The sequence below is a fragment of the Hyla sarda genome, chromosome 10, assembly GCF_029499605.1.
Source record: "Hyla sarda isolate aHylSar1 chromosome 10, aHylSar1.hap1, whole genome shotgun sequence".
NCBI classification, from domain to species: Eukaryota; Metazoa; Chordata; class Amphibia; order Anura; family Hylidae; genus Hyla; species Hyla sarda.
The window spans coordinates 121,287,511-121,303,775 of NC_079198.1; the positions used below are offsets into that span (position 1 = coordinate 121,287,511).

Sequence of the window (16,265 nt, forward strand, 5' to 3'; positions counted from 1 at the left end):
CAACTAGCTATCAGCATGCGTTCCCACTGGTATTTCCCTAGTCCTTTGTCGCCGCTTTAAGAAAAGTCTAATGCGGTTCTATGACCGGAAGGTGGCGCTGGTTAACCAAGGCTGGATGCTAACACACCGGGCTCCGGAGTCGGAAGTTCCCCGAGGACGGAGACGCAGAGACCGGAATGAGGTTTGTATGAAGTCCCGGGAGATTAACGTGGGGTAGAGAGCAATCACTGTGTAATGTCCGTCTGTAGAGTGGACCGAGGAGGACACGTGGTCAGCGCTGTGTCTTCTGGGATATAGTTAAAGGGCGTTTCCATCAATAGTTAATGTATTTTGTCCTTGTAAGCTTCATCCATATTGGCTGTCTCAGTGGTCTGTAACTACAACTCCCAGCAAAACTGCCAGTGCATGCTAGGAGGAGTAGTGTCCTGTCTGATGGACAAGCACAGTCAGCAAACTGATACAACAGGGACATTTACCTGAACCTGTGCAGAGGACAGATGCCCATAGCAACCAATCAGATCGCTGCTTTTAGTTTTCGTCCAATAAAAAAAAAAAAAGATCCAATTGGTTGCTATGGGCAACTGTTCAACTTTTCCGCTGCACAAGTTTTAATAAATCTCCCCCTTAGATGTCTTCACTGACCAAACTTTATCCTCCCTTATATATAGGAGATAAGAGAGAATGTCGTCCGATCACCTGGAGGAGCTACGGCGCCTGAATAAGTCTCTGCTGGAGAAGCTGAATATAAACCGCCATGAACTCGAGAAGCAGCTATTCACTGACAGCAAGGTCCACGGCATGACCACCAGTGACCCATCCAGGGTGAGATTTGACCAACCAAAGCATTGATATATACATTACACTACTGATCACTATTACACTACACTTACTATTCTGCTGGTGGGATCACTGTGTACATACATTACATTACTTATCCTGTACTGATCCTGAGTTATATCCTTTATTATACTCCAGAGCTGCACTCACTATTCTGCTGGTGAGGTCACTGTGTATATACATTACATTACTTATCCTGTACTGATCCTGAGTTATATCCTGTATTATACTCCAGAGCTGTACTCACTATTCTGCTGGTGAGGTCACTGTGTACATACATTACATTACTTATCCTGTACTGATCCTGAGTTATATCCTGTATCATACTCCAGAGCTGTACTAACTATTCTGCTGGTGAGGTCACTGTGTACATACATTACATTACTTATCCTGTACTGATCCTGAGTTATATCCTGTATCATACTCCAGAGCTGTACTCACTATTCTGCTGGTGAGGTCACTGTGTACATACATTACATTACCTATCCTGTACTGACCCTAAGTTATATCCTGTATTATACACCAGAGCTGTACTCACTATTCTGCTGGTGAGGTCACTGTGTACATACATTACATTACTTATCCTGAGTTATATCCTGTATTATACTCCAGAGCTGTACTCACTATTCTGCTGGTGAGGTCACTGTGTACATACATTACATTACTTATCCTGTACTGATCCTGAGTTATATCCTGTATTATACCCCAGAGCTGTACTCACTATTCTGCTGGTGGGGTCACTGTGTACATACATTACATTACTTATCCTGTACTGATCCTGAGTTATATCCTGTATTATACTCCAGAGCTGTACTCACTATTCTGCTGGTGAGATCACTGTGTACATACATTACATTACTTATCCTGTATCATACACACGGCCTTCTCTTCGTGTTCAGTGTCTGCACAGAGTTAGTCCTGGGACTTGTCCTTTGTTATACCCGACTCTATTCATTTGATGTAGGAAGCTCAGTTGTAGGGAGATGACAGCAGAATTGTGAATGCAGCTCTGGAGGTATATTGGGAGATATAAAATTACATTTTTCCGTGAAATATAACCTGTCCCAAGGGAGGTTGGGATAAAATGCTGAACAGATAAATTTGCGCCATCCATGCCTCTCTGTGTGCTTGTAGCGCTTACAGTAATCTGCTTATAATAGTCACCTGACATTATAAGAGGAGAGGAAGGTAAGTGACCTCTCTCTGGAGATTTCTGCTACAGAGTAGTTGTCATGGGGCGGGGATTCTTCTGGACTTCTTAGTCACTGACCCCATTGAAGAACATTGCAGTTGAATCAGATTTCTTATACAGATGCCATGGACGATGTGAACATGTCCTTAGAATCCCTGTGCCATGCCCCGTCCCCTTAGGCCCTGCTCCAGACACAATATGGCAGTCCACAGGGCAGGGTTTCCCAACCATGGTGCCTCCAGCTGTTGCAAAACTACAACTCCCAGCATGCCCGGACAGCCAACGGCTGTCCGGGCATGCTGGGAGTTGTAGTTTTGCAACAGCTGGAGGCACCATGGTTGGGAAACACTGACTTATACCTTAGTTGTGTGTACTGAATATTCTTATATCAAGCCTGTGTTTGTCATGTAGACCTGGAAACCAAAAACGACATCGGTTGGACCGGAGGAGGTTCTGAGAAGTCAGGATCCAGCCCTGCGGACCACACAAGGGTCATCATCCGCTGCCAGGAGAGCACTGAGCACCCCCAGAACATCCCTCCCCACAAGATCTGCTCATCATGTGACACTGGGGGGCACTGGGCACGGGGTCCGCTCCTCTCAGGATGTTATAAGGATAAATTCTCCAGTGAAACGAGTCTCCGTCCTCAATTCTACAATGATCAACCCCCAATCTGACCCTACCAGAGGCTCCAGGGATTTCCCCCCTCAGTATATCGACCGGTTAGAGGATGACGGGAACCTGAGAACCAAAGAACCCAGAACCCCAAAATCTATTCTCCTGACACCGAACCGGAGCTCCAAGGTACGTTCTGCATCCCGTTGGGGGGGGGGGGCGGGGAGATGAGATCAGGTGATAGAAGTGTTCAGGTGGTCCTGTGCCAGACTATTTATCATCTCCCCAATAAGAAACCCCCATTACACAGTAGAAAGGCTTAAAGGGGTGTTCCAGAGAGAAAACAACTTTTTTTAAATTTTTTTTTTAGTTCAACTGGCTCCAGAAATTTAGACAGATTTGTAAATTATATTACCTACAAAGCCCAAAAGGCTAATAATAATCAACAAAAACCTACAATATTAGCCCAAAAATATATTCAAAAACTTTATTAATGTATACAAAACAGGTAGAAAAAACACCCATAAAATGACCCACCCTTAAAAAAACCCCAACAAAAAGCTGAGCAGGATATCTCTGGGATATGTACAAAGATCACAATATTGCCAATAATACAATCCTGCAGTATAGGTTTAGTCAGCGCAAAGTAGAACAATATCTCAAAAAACTTTACCTAATTGTGACATGCTGACGGCTTCCCAGTGATAATCCTGCGACCTCGACACATGTTTCGGATGATTCCTTTCTCAAGAGGCGCTGCATGAGGTAGGAACTACTGGCTCTTTATAATGGTCGCCCTCCAATGGCGCATGTAGCGGAACCAGACGCCGGCCGACTTCCGGGTGGCGTCACCGGCGGATACGCGTCAGAACTTGAAACACATCCGCCCGTACTGACTGCCTTCCGAAAGACGGCACAGCGTCACGAATCCGCGCATGCGCTTCGGGCGTAACCATCCTCTTTGTGAGTATCAACCAGGGGAGCCGCGTCACATATCCCAACAAGGGAAAAGTTACAGAACATTATCAATTGGTTATACTATATTGAAAAAAATATAATAATATATATATATATATATATATATATATATATATATATATATATCATATTTATATTTATATATGTTATATATATATATATATATATATATATATAATATATATATATTAGGAAATATTTAGTCATATATCAAAAGTAGGAATACCATAATATGGGATCCTAAAATCAAAACAAAGTAGTTATAGAATAGCCCTCATTGTCTATTCCAGCAAGAATTTATATAAACCTATAATCTATACTCATATCCATATCAATCATGTAATCTATTCCTATCTCTCGCATCTATGTATCCTTTTCCTTAGGGAGCCCCCTACAGACTAGTTTGGAACCTACACGTGAATAACCGCAACCTCTACCCATATATCCCATATCCGATCATAATTAGTCTAATCAAAACATCCATTTCATGCATACCATTAGATACCAATAAGTGATATTAATTAAGAAAAATAATAAAATCAATAATGTATGAAAAATAACATAAAATAAAGTAAAGTGTGAAATATATATATATATATATATATATATATATATATATATATATATATATATATATATGCATCTGTGCCCACACATCACATGCACACATGTATGCACATGCATACACACATACACACATACCTAACCCTGCACCACATACCCAGTGTAAAGGATGATTAATCATACTAGTAATAATAATAATAGTGATAATGAAAAATGATGACCCCAGAGGAGAGCCAAGGCTCAATTAACCACCAAGTGATAATACCACCCCCTATTGAATGTGCTAGTGATCATTATGTGAAGATAATAAAAAGTTAATTAAATGACAACTGTGAATATAATTATATTTGTGTGTATAATACAACCCTCACCCCCTCATCCCCCTCCCCTTATGCTTCCACACCCGAAATCATACAACACCCCGATTTGTAAATTACCTCTTTAAAAAAAAAAAAATCTTAATCCTTCCAGTACTTATTAGCTGTTGAAGTTGAGTTTTTCTTGTCTGTCTGACAACAGTGCTCTCTGCTGACACCTCTGTCCATGTCAGGAACTGTCCAGAGCAGGATAGCAGGATATTTGCTCCTTCTCTGGACAGTTCCTGAGACAGACAGACAGGTGTCAGCAGAGAGCACTGTTTAGACTTATACAGAGAAAAGATTGGATTTTGATTGACAGCAGGGAAGTGAACCGGGCGCTGCCGCATGCTTTCCTGGCTGATTACTAGCTGTCACAGCAGATCTCAGGAGGAGACCCGGTGCGATCCAAACTTTTGGCATGTCTGGACAACATATCAAAAGTTTTTTTTTTTTTTTTCTAATGACCTTTGATCCTTTAGGGTCCATATAGTGGTTATCATTCATCTTTCCTGTGATCCTGAGCTTGCATTACTAGACTGTCTGTGCAATCAGTTTTATGGGAAAGCTGAGTGACAGCTCCTATGAACACTTTAATGATGCACATAGTGGTTATCACCCAGCTTTCTTATGATCCTGCAGAGCTTGCATCACAAGCTCATCAGTATTATGGGAGTGACAATGTGTAATGCTGCATATAGGGCTTATCACCCAGCTTTCCCTGGATGATCAGACACACTGGGGGTACGTTTTTGAAGTGCTTGAGTACCCCTTTAACCCTTTCTGATCCTGAAGGGCTCCTGTTCCTTATTGTCCGTTTAAAGTGAAATGATAGATTCTTGGGACCAGAGGGGGTTGGGCCCCTTTACTGATCACATATTCAGATCGCATCTTAGGCCTGGTTTAGCAAAGGACCCTTTTAATCCCTTGTTAAGCCGTGTTTTCCCAAGCACCTGGAGCTCTCCAGCTGTTGCAAAACTACAACTCTCAGCATGCCTGGACAGCCTTTGGCTGTCCAGGTATGCTGGGAGTTGTAGTTTTGCAACAGCTGGAGGCACCCTGGTTGGGGAACACTGTCCTTGGGATAGATCTGTATGTGTTCAGGTTACAGCTACAGCTTTAGGTTCTTAGCAGTTGCACTGAGTGTTTGGCAGGGGTCAGGGGGGCCGTGATGTGACTCATTCCGGGGTCTCACTCAAAACTGCAAAACTTACTGACTAATATTTTCCTCATCAAAAACATCACAATAGTCAGAAATGACGGGGACCGGGCCTCAAGCGACTGCTCTTTATCACCACCTAACAAAATAAGAAGGTCATTGTCATCTTCTCTTGCAGAGAGATACGGGGCGTGTCACGTTTTTGTGCGATGGGGAATCCCCCCGCCTGGAGACAGGGTGGTCTGCATGCCCACTGCTGGGCTATGATTGGATAGCAGGTGAGTAGTAGAGATATATATATATATATATATATTATATTCCAGCATGTTTGTTCCATACTACTAAGTTACCTACTATTAACCCTCTTTTATAGGACTCCTGGAAGTAAAGTCCCCCATCACAAATAAATCCGACCAGTTTTTCTCAGAGATCAGTGAATTCCGCCGCGTCAACCGCGAGGATTGCGCACACGACTTTTTTACTGAGTGAGTCAGTGTGGATGACAATTGTGTATCTTAAAGGAGTACTGCAGCTGCATACAACGTATCCCCTATATGCAGGATAGGGGATAAATGTCTGATTGCGGGGGTCAGAGCGCTGGGACCCTCCGTGATCTACCGTACGAGGACCTGACACGCCCCCTCCATGGATCTCTATGGGAGAGGTGGAGATGCAGCGTTTGTACCTCCCCCCCCTCTCCCATAGAGCTGAATGCTGGTCATAAGCGTAGTCCCCGAATCCGTAGTAGTCCACGAGATTTGAAAACAGAAGAAAACCATGAAAAATGGGTTATTACAATTTGGGCGCTCTCCCCTGGGGAGGACACCCATAAAGCAGTGTCTTCCCAAACAGGGAGCCTCCAGGGGTTGCGAATCTACAACCCCCATCATTCCCAGACAGCCTTTGGCTGGTGGGGAAAAAAAGTGAAAAGAAAAAATAAACTGTGAAATAAATGAAACTAAAAAATGTGAAAAAAATCTAATAAACATATTACATATATCTTGCACATTTTTTTTCTCCACTGTGACTTTAGAGTAGACGAGAGCAGGTGGTGTTACAAAGTGCCGGTCTGAAGTGATTTATAGTTTTCATTGCTTTCTATGGAGACTGTGTCAAGCTGTGAATGGGGAGAAGTGCTACTGCAGGTCACACAAGGAACCCTAATGTAAGTGTTCTTAATAGAACACAGAGTAAGCAGCTCCATTGTGTGTGTGTGTGTAGGAACGGCGTTCCTTTGCTTTTTCCAGAGGAGGAACGCCGTCCCTGTTACACTAGTCCTGCAGGACTGACCTCTGAATTATTCTTACCCTCCCTCCGTCTCCTCCCCCGGGCCGGACTGCTAGATGCTGGAGATGTAGGACCTGTGATGATGTCACCATCACTTGTTGGGGGCGGAGCTTAGCTGTGGTGGAGAGGAAAGAACGTGGTTGAAGGACCTGTGTGATGCTGTGGAGGAGGCGGGGCTGATCTGGACGAGACATGTCACATGTCACTCTAGTAAGGTAATTACATGGAAGGAGATTTGTTACAGTGTGTCACCCCAGTAGTAAGGAGATTACATGTGGAGGAGGTATGTTACAGTGTGTCACCCCAGTAGTAAGGTGATTACATGAGGAGGGGGTTTGTTATAGTGTGTCACCCCAGTAGTAAGGTGATTACATGAGGAGGAGGTTTGTTACAGTGTGTCACCCCAGTAGTAAGGTAATTACATGAGGAGGGGGTTTGTTACAGTGTGTCACCCGAGTAGTAAGGTGATTACATGAGGAGGGGGTTTGTTACAGTGTGTCACCCCAGTAGTAAGGAGATTACATGAGGAGGGGGTTTGTTACAGTGTGTCACCCCAGTAGTAAGGTGATTACATGAGGAGGGGGTTTGTTACAGTGTGTCACCCCAGTAGTAAGGAGATTACATGAGGAGGGGGTTTGTTACAGTGTGTCACCCCAGTAGTAAGGAGATTACATGAGGAGGGGGTTTGTTACAGTGTGTCACCCCAGTAGTAAGGAGATTACATGAGGAGGGGGTTTGTTACAGTGTGTCACCCCAGTAGTAAGGAGATTACATGAGGAGGAGGTTTGTTAGTGTGTCACCCCAGTAGTAAGGTAATTACATGAGGAGGGGGTTTGTTACAGTGTGTCACCCGAGTAGTAAGGTGATTACATGAGGAGGGGGTTTGTTACAGTGTGTCACCCCAGTAGTAAGGAGATTACATGAGGAGGGGGTTTGTTACAGTGTGTCACCCCAGTAGTAAGGTGATTACATGAGGAGGGGGTTTGTTACAGTGTGTCACCCCAGTAGTAAGGAGATTACATGAGGAGTCTGTTTGTTACAGTGTGTCACTCTTATACTCTGTAGGCAGCTGTATGTGGTCTGTAAGAATGTTGGAACCGTACAGGATGTGAAGTTTTAGCTTGGATATTTTCGTTTGTTTTTTTTGTGCAAACTTGGGGAGTGTATTAGCAATTTTGGGTGAGTTCCCACACTTTTTTTTTCCAGGACTTGACCCCTGATAATATATCTATCTTTTTACAAGTTACAGGTTTAGCAGCCATAGGGAGTACAGAAGGATAAACAAATTGTGGCTTATGGATTGTACGCCCTAAGTCAGTGTTTCCCAATCAGGGTGCCTCCAGCTGTTGAAAAACTACAACTCCCAGCATGCCCGGACAGCCAACGGCTGTCCGGGCATGCTGGGAATCGTAGTTTTGCAACAGCAGGATGACCACTGGTTGGGAAACACTGCCCTCTGTGCTGTGGTTTGACCTTTTGCTTGCTGATCTATATACCTTTTGGTTACATCTACAGATCTGAGGCACGGGACTCTTCGGTAGAAGACCTGGACCTCTCATTGGACACTCATCAGTGTAAGGCCACTTATACATACATTTTTCGGATGAAGAGGACATAAGCGCCACAATCGCGTCTCTGTTTCTTTGTTTCAGGTGTATACTGCTACCGAGTGAACCAGCGACTGTTCACATCACCTGTGGGTGCAGAACCCGCATGTCCTGTATGTAAGAAGCGCAGGGGCAGACGACATGTATCCTTAGAAGAGCCGGCGTTTATACGGTAGGTAAATATTTCATACTTAAAGGGGTTATGTCAAGATTAAAGAGAGATCATTTATATAAAAAAAAAAAATAAATAAAAAACTGCTTTTCACATGTTGCCCAGACATGTCAAAAGTTTGATCCCATCAGGTCTCAGCGATCACTAGCACTTGCCTTTCTCCCCAGCTGTCAATCAAATCTGACCTTTTGCTATAGAAGCCTATGGAAAGAAAAGGTCGGATCTGGCGGGTGGCTGGAGAGTCGAGCACAATGCCACACACTTCATTGGCTTATCGCTGAGATGGAGCGAGACTCTGAAATCAAAACTTTTATGGGCAGTATGTCAAATTTTTTTTTTTTTTTTTTTTTTTTTTAACCCCCTTAAAGGGGTACTCCACCCCTAGACATCTTATCCTCTATCCAAAGGATAGGGGCTAAGATGTCTGATCGCGGGGTCCCGCCGCTGGTGACCCCCGCAATATAGCATGCGGCACCCACCTGTTTCTGCTCCGGAAGCCCTGGAGGGTCTGGGTCCCGACCCACGGACGGTCACGGACTTCCGTTCCGGTGGTCGGGACCCAGACCCTCCAGCGCTTCCGGAGCAGAAACAGGTGGGTGCCGCATGCTATATTGCGGGGGTCCCCAGCGGCGGGACCCTCACGATCAGACATCTTATCCCCTATCCTCGGATAGGGGATAAGATGTCTAGGGGTGGAGTACCCCTTTTAAGGACATTTTTCATTTTTTCCTCCTCTCCTTTTAAGAACTATAACTTTTGTGATGGCTTGTTTTTTGCGCGACCAGTCTTATTTTCTAATGACACCTTTTATTTTACCATAGAATGTACGGCAAAACCTTAGAAATTATAAAGAAAACCAAGATTGGGGGATTTTGTTTTTACCCAGTGGACTTTACGGTTTAAATGACAAGGTCTCTTTATTCTGTAGGTCAATGCGATTTAAACGATGCCCAAATAATATCGTTTTTCTATTGTTGTTCTACTTTAACAAAAAGTCAAACTTTATTTAACAAAATCAGAATGCTTAAAATTCTCCTCTTCTCACCCTTATAACTTTATTTATTTTTCTGTATATGGGCTGTATGGGGGCAAATTTATTAATTTTTTTTGTGCCATGATCTGTAGTTTCTATCGGTACCATTATTGTTTTGATGGGACTTTTTGATAACTTTTTCATAATTTTTTTTTTCTAATATATATGTTGTGACCAAAAATCAGCATTTGTGGCATTTAGTAATTTTTTACGCTTACGCTGTTTACCCTGTGGGATCATAAACAGTATATTTTATTAGGTTGGACAATTACGCACGTGGCAATACCAAATGTATTTTTGGGGGAGGGGTAAAATGGGTGGGGGGAGGGGGATTTTATTTTTTATAAGGGGAGGGGCTTTTATGTAATTTGCCTATGGCATAGTATTATACAGTGTGATCGGCAATCCACTGATACAGCCTAGCAAAGCCAGGTTGCATCAGTAAATCGGCGGCAGTAGGCAGGTAAGGAGACCCTCCTCCGCCATCTTAACTTATCAAACCCCCGCGATCACATCCCAGGGGTACGATGAGCTAAGCAGCGTTTTATAGTTTCACTTTAGATGCCTTGATCAGCATTCATCACGGCATCTAAAGGGTTAATGACCTAAGCAGTGAGTGTCTGGCTTCTGGCACTCACTGCTCTGAAGCGAGCGCAGCTCCTGAGCTCGCTTCGAAGTCATTTGACGGTCCAGTGCATCAAGTCCCAGACTGCAAGGGCGTACCTGTATGCTCGATGTCCGCAACAGGTAAAGTGATAGTAACCCTTTAAAACGTATCACCTACCCACAATATAGATGACCGGAAGGTAAAGTCCACACGTATGCCAGATATTTAGACCTCAAGGAAAATATTACAAAAAAACAACGTCCCTAAGTCAACGTGCGGCCTACACAGTAATGCAGTAGTCATCAATATTCCAACTTGGTCAGAAACAGAGTAAACACAATTAGCAAAGTTTTGTACACCATTATGACCCCATCCCAACGCATTTCTATACATGTGTAATTTGAAATAACATCACATGTACTTCCTCAGGGGACACAGCGAGGGAAATGTGCAACATAAAGTACTTGGTACAATGTATAATGAAATATATTGATAGCTTAGCAATATAAGCCCAACATATATGGAACTGTGTTCTCACAACCTGGCAAATAAGCCAAGCAAATAAAACACATGACCAAGTAAATACAAAATGTGTGGATGGCTCACTGTACCTAATAATGTAGCATCGCCGCCACTCCAGGTACTCTCCCATGTGATGGAAGGACTCATTTAGGTGACTGTCTGCATGAGTCCTTAGGTGGTCTCGGCTGATGGACCCTCGTACACCACCCTACTCCAAAGTGCACAGACCCTTTACATGCCTGTGCTGGAGCTTCTCCTATGTTATCAGTCTCTTACTGACTTGTATGTACATTAACCAATATTCACCTGCTGTGTTTTAGGGTGAGCATCCCCCGGAGCACCCTGCTCCCACCTTACAAATACAGAGCCCACAGAAGAAAAAGCTTCGACCCTACAGACAGCCTGGCCTTGCCCTCAGTAAGTAGACAGTCCCTGGAGCTTCACTACTTTGGGACTATTCAGACCTCTACAATTCCAATATGCCTAAGATCAGTGTTTCCCAATCAGTGTGCCTCCAGCTGTTGCAAAGCTACAACTCCCAGCATGCCTGGACAGTCTCTGGCTGTCCTGGCATGCTGGAAGTTGTAGTTTTGCTACAGCTAGAGGCACCCTGCATCCAAAACATTCATTTTTATAGCTTTGTACCTCAGTATTTTGTTGCATTTTCTGATTTAATGTATGGTGTCCAAAAGTATAGTAAAGCAACTTAATATGTTATTGATGATATTGCACAGATCTTCCATTATTAGCTGAGCTGTCTGGCTTGTAGCTGTGATGTCACGTCACACACTCTGAATGCAGAGCTCCCATGCCTGTCTTCTCCCATCAAGACCATTGATGTAAAGAGGGGAGCTCACATTACTGCTCATTAGATTTTAAGGCAGCAGGAAGCCTTTACCAGGTAAGACAGAATTTTGTCTGTTCTGATGGAAACTAAAGTCACAGAGGCTTTCTTCTGCCTTTAAAATCTAATGAGTAGTAATACGAGCTTCCCTTCTTTACATTAATGGTTTGGTCCTTAGCAGACAGAAGAGAGTGGGTGGAAGGAATGTGAGCTCTGCTTTCAGAGAGTGTGATGGGATGTAATTGCTACAAGCCAGATAGCTCAGCTGATAATGGAAGATCTGTGCAGTATGGCTAATAAAATAGTTGCTTTATTATACTTTTTTGACACCGTACACAGGTTATTTCTTTTTCTGGGCAGATCCAAAAAACGTTTTATATGTTGCTACTGTTAAAAATGAAAGACCTTTTGTAATATGGTTTGAAGAGATGAGCGAACTTACAGTAAATTCGATTCGTCACGAACTTCTCGGCTTGGCAGTTGATGCCTTTTCCTGCATAAATTAGTTCAGCTTTCAGGTGCTCCGGTGGGCTGGAAAAGATGGATACAGTCCTAGGAAAGAGTCTCCTACGACCGTATCCACCTTTTCCAGCCCACGGGAGCACCGGAAAGCGGAACTAATTTATGCAGGAAAAGGCATCAACTACCGAGCCGAGAAGTTCGTGACGAATTGAATTTACTGTAAGTTCGCTCATCTCTAATGGTTTGTTCAAAAAATTTTGAATATTTAATAAAGACAACTCCTGAAACCAAACCCCTGAGCTAATGAAAAGAGGTATTTTTATAATAACTATAGGTGATAGAGGCATAAAACTTAGATTTACATGGTCAGGATTATGACATTTTCTGCAACTTTTGATTGTACATTGTGCTTTCATTCCTCACAGGGAGGGGGCGGAGGTTACCAATGCTTTACACTAGAAAATTGGCATAATTTTCACATTTTTTATTTTCCCCATTTTAGCATTGTTTAGCTGGATGGGAAAATACTGTGCCGTCCTGTGACCTCAAAGTCTCCAGTCTGGACCTGAAGACCTCCATGGAGCCAAACCTGGTGACTCCAACCACAACTGTCAATGTGAACAACGTAAGAGAATTCACATATAGCTTCTTCAACCGGGTGACCAATACTTATGCCAGTGTTTCCCAACCAGTGTGCCTCCAGCTGTTGTGAACTAAAACACCCAGCATGCCTGGCTAGCCGTTGGCTGTCCGGGCATGCTGGGAGTTGTGGTTTTGCAACAGACTGGGGCACACTGGTTAGGAAACACTGACTTATCACTTATAGGGAATATATAAAAATGCTTACCATCATATTCCTTATACTGCTACCAAATTTATTATGGGAAGGGTCCTCCTTTTTAAAGGGGTACTTCGCCCCTAGACATCTTATCCCCTATCCAAAGGATAGGAGATAAAATGTCTGATCGTGGGGGCCCTGCCGCTTGAGACCCCTGTAAGATCTCCCTGCTGCACCCCAGACATCCGGTGAACTGAGCGAACTTTGCTTCGATGACTGGCATGCTTGGCGGAGGCTCCCATAGACTTGCATTGAGAGGGAATTGCCATGACGTCACCGGCGGGGCGGGCTGTGACGTAATGAGCCTCCGGCACTGCACCCGACGCTCTAAATGAATGCGAGGTGCAGCAGGGAGGTCGCAGGAGTCCCCAGCAGCGAGTCCCCGTGATCAGACCTCTTATCCCTTATCCTTTTGTATAGAGGGAGAAGGTGTCTAGGGGCGGAGGATTTTAAGGATCTTCATCTCTCGGTGGGAAATGGTTATAAAGAGCATCTCCCTCCGGAAGACCTCTCCTGTTCTGTGCATTACACAGACATCCTATTGATGTGCAATACTTAATTTCACCTGTTGGGGTCAGTAGAAGCTACATGTCCAAAACAGAGATCCCCTTTAATACTTGAATTCCTTGTATATATCTTCATCTCCAGGACAGTACTTCTTACTACGCTACAAGGGCCATATCTGACAATCTGCTGAACCTGTCCCGCTCCATCACCTTCCATCACCAGAACATTAAGTAAAGTCCAAGACGGAAGGAAACCCAGGAAGACTCCAAGCCGGCCTCTTCTTCCTGTACTTGCTGCATTATCGACGGACGGAAAGTGAGAGCCGCCCAATCCAGACAAGTTCTGCAACTTTTCTAATAGACTTTAACTAAGACTGAAGCTTCGCACGACCGCTTAAAGGGAATGTGTCAGAAAAGGAAAAATAAAATGACCCATCATTTAAGTAAAGTTTTTATGTTAACCATATTTTTCATAAATTTTTTGTGATGATTTTTCCATTTTAATATAATATATAATTTTTTTTTTTTTTACAATGTCTATATTTTAAAATAATCCTGAAATGATGCAGTTTTTATTCTGTCCACTAGGGCTAAAACTAAGCTGAGACTTCCTGTTTTGTACAGATCATATCCTAGTATAATGCCTTTCTTCTCTGCAGTACAGTGTACGGTGACACCAGTAGATAACATTGTCCACCACCATTCGCAACAGAGATCAGCATTTTCCTCCTTGTGTATAGATAACACTGGATCCACCACCATTCAGATCATAGATCAGCTGCCTCCTCTCTGTAGAATGACCTCTGTAAAGGTCACAGAGAATGCCCAGTAAGTTCTCCAATTCATCTGAATAGGACAGCTCCTGTGTATTATGGTCTATATATGTCAATGGGTCCTGCCTTAAAGGATATCTCCTCTAAATAGTGTTAAAAACAGCTCAAGCAAGATGGCAGCCCCTATAATAATGTGCAAAAAAGAATTAAAAAAATAATAGTGATCAAATTTGTGCCATTTTCGGGATTTCTTAATAAATTTGCAGGGGATACCCACTCTTATTGTTTCACCTTTTAAACTTGTTAGTGAAACAATATTTATTTTTTGTGCAAATTTAAAAGGGGTTATCCAGGATTCAAATTAATGATAATCTGATCCCATATAATTAATTACTGCATTAGTATACAGTCACTACTAATTGGTGGTCTCCAAACTGTAGACCACCAGATGTTGTGAGATTACAACACCCAGCATTCCCGGATATGATTGAAGTTGTAGTTTTGTTACATCTGGAGGTCTACAGTTTGGAGACCACTGCCCTATGAGCTAAACAACCTGGACTCTGGACTGATACATTGTAGCAAACTATAAGACAAGCAGAGGGATTGATGTTATCAGTGTGTTAAGCCCACTGGAGATTGCCTGGACTGGATACAATTGTAGCAAACCCTCAGCTGTGAGAATTATTGTGTACCTGTCGTTAACAATAACTTTTGATATAATGTAGGTAATGCCATTAGTATATGTATATTTGTAATGCGAGATGAGCGAAGTTAGTGATTTGATTCATCACGAACTTCTCGGCTCGGCAGTTGCCGACTTTAGTCTGCATAAATTAGTTAAGCTTTCACGTGCTCTGGTAGGCTGGAAAAGGTGGATACATTCCTAGGAGACAGTCTCCTAGGACTCTATCCACCTTTTGCAGACCACCAGAGCACGTGAAAGCTTAACTAATTTATTCAGGCTAAAGTCAGCAACTGCCGAGCCGAGAAGTTCGTGACGAATCGAATCACTAACTTCGCTCATCTCTATTTGTAATATACATTGGTTAAAAAATCTACCGTATTTTTCGCCGTATAAGACGCACTTTTTTGGGGGGGAAAAGTCGGTGCGTCTTATACGGCGAATACACTCCTATCGCGGCGGTCCCTGCGGCCATCAACGGCCAGGACCCGCGGCTAATACAGGACATCACCGATCGCGGTGATGCCCTGTATTAACCCTTCAGATGCGGCGATCAAAGCTGACTGCCGCATCTGAAGGGAAAGTGACACTAACCCGGCTGTTCAGTCGGGCTGTTCAGGACCGCCGCGATTTCACCGCGGCGGTCCCGAACAGCCCGATTGAATAGCCGGGTTAGTGCTTACAGGACACTGGGGGGGACCTTACCTGCCTCCTCGGTGTCTTCTCCGTTCAGGGATCCCCTGTATGGCCGGCGCTCTCCTTCCTCGTCGTCGCGTATGTGCGTAACGACGTGATGGCGGCGACGGAGAGCGAGGATACCCGGCCGGCAGCAGAGACGTTCCGGAGTGACGGGGACACGTGAATATTACCTCCTATGCAGTGGTCTTCAATGCAAAACTGCAACTACCAGCATGCCCGGACAGCCAACGGCTGTCCGGGCATGCTGGGAGTTGTAGTTTTGCAACATCTGGAGGTCCGCAGGTTGAAGACCACTATTGGGTTAAAAATCTTTCTTTTTTTAGATTTTGCACCTATAAATTGGGTGTGTCTTATACGCTGGTGCATCCTATAGGGCGAAAAATACGGTATATATTTTTGGGTCAAAAAGTGCTGTCCCTGCAGCTATTGCCTGTGTGTCTCTGTGTGGAGACAAAATACAAGAAGTGAGGGAGGACAAGGAGGGATCTGTACAGGCTCCTGGCTTATCAATCATTCTTCTGTGTGAGTT

At 43.7% G+C, this 16,265-nt stretch overlaps 1 protein-coding gene across 1 annotated transcript; it reads left to right on the forward strand.

The window, feature by feature from the left end:
• The first annotated feature begins 9 nt into the window (after nt 1–9).
• Nucleotides 10–14,618, forward strand: MIIP (migration and invasion inhibitory protein). The gene is made up of 10 exons (XM_056541835.1): nt 10–181; nt 669–822; nt 2,441–2,833; nt 5,880–5,979; nt 6,075–6,186; nt 8,504–8,562; nt 8,641–8,767; nt 11,250–11,346; nt 12,738–12,860; nt 13,722–14,618. The coding sequence occupies exons 2-10, from the start codon at nt 682–684 to the stop codon at nt 13,812–13,814; spliced, it is 1,245 nt and encodes a 414-aa protein (XP_056397810.1). The 5' UTR covers nt 10–181; nt 669–681; the 3' UTR covers nt 13,815–14,618.
• Nucleotides 14,619–16,265: the final 1,647 nt, after the last annotated feature.

Coding starts and splice junctions, on each gene's coding strand:
- MIIP (XM_056541835.1), top strand. CDS start 682: ATGTCGTCCGATCACCTGGAGGAGCTACGGCGCCTGAATAAGTCTCTG. Junction 5,980..6,074: donor GGGCTATGATTGGATAGCAG/GTGAGTAGTAGA, acceptor CCTCTTTTATAG/GACTCCTGGAAGTAAAGTCC. Junction 12,861..13,721: donor CAACTGTCAATGTGAACAAC/GTAAGAGAATTC, acceptor CTTCATCTCCAG/GACAGTACTTCTTACTACGC.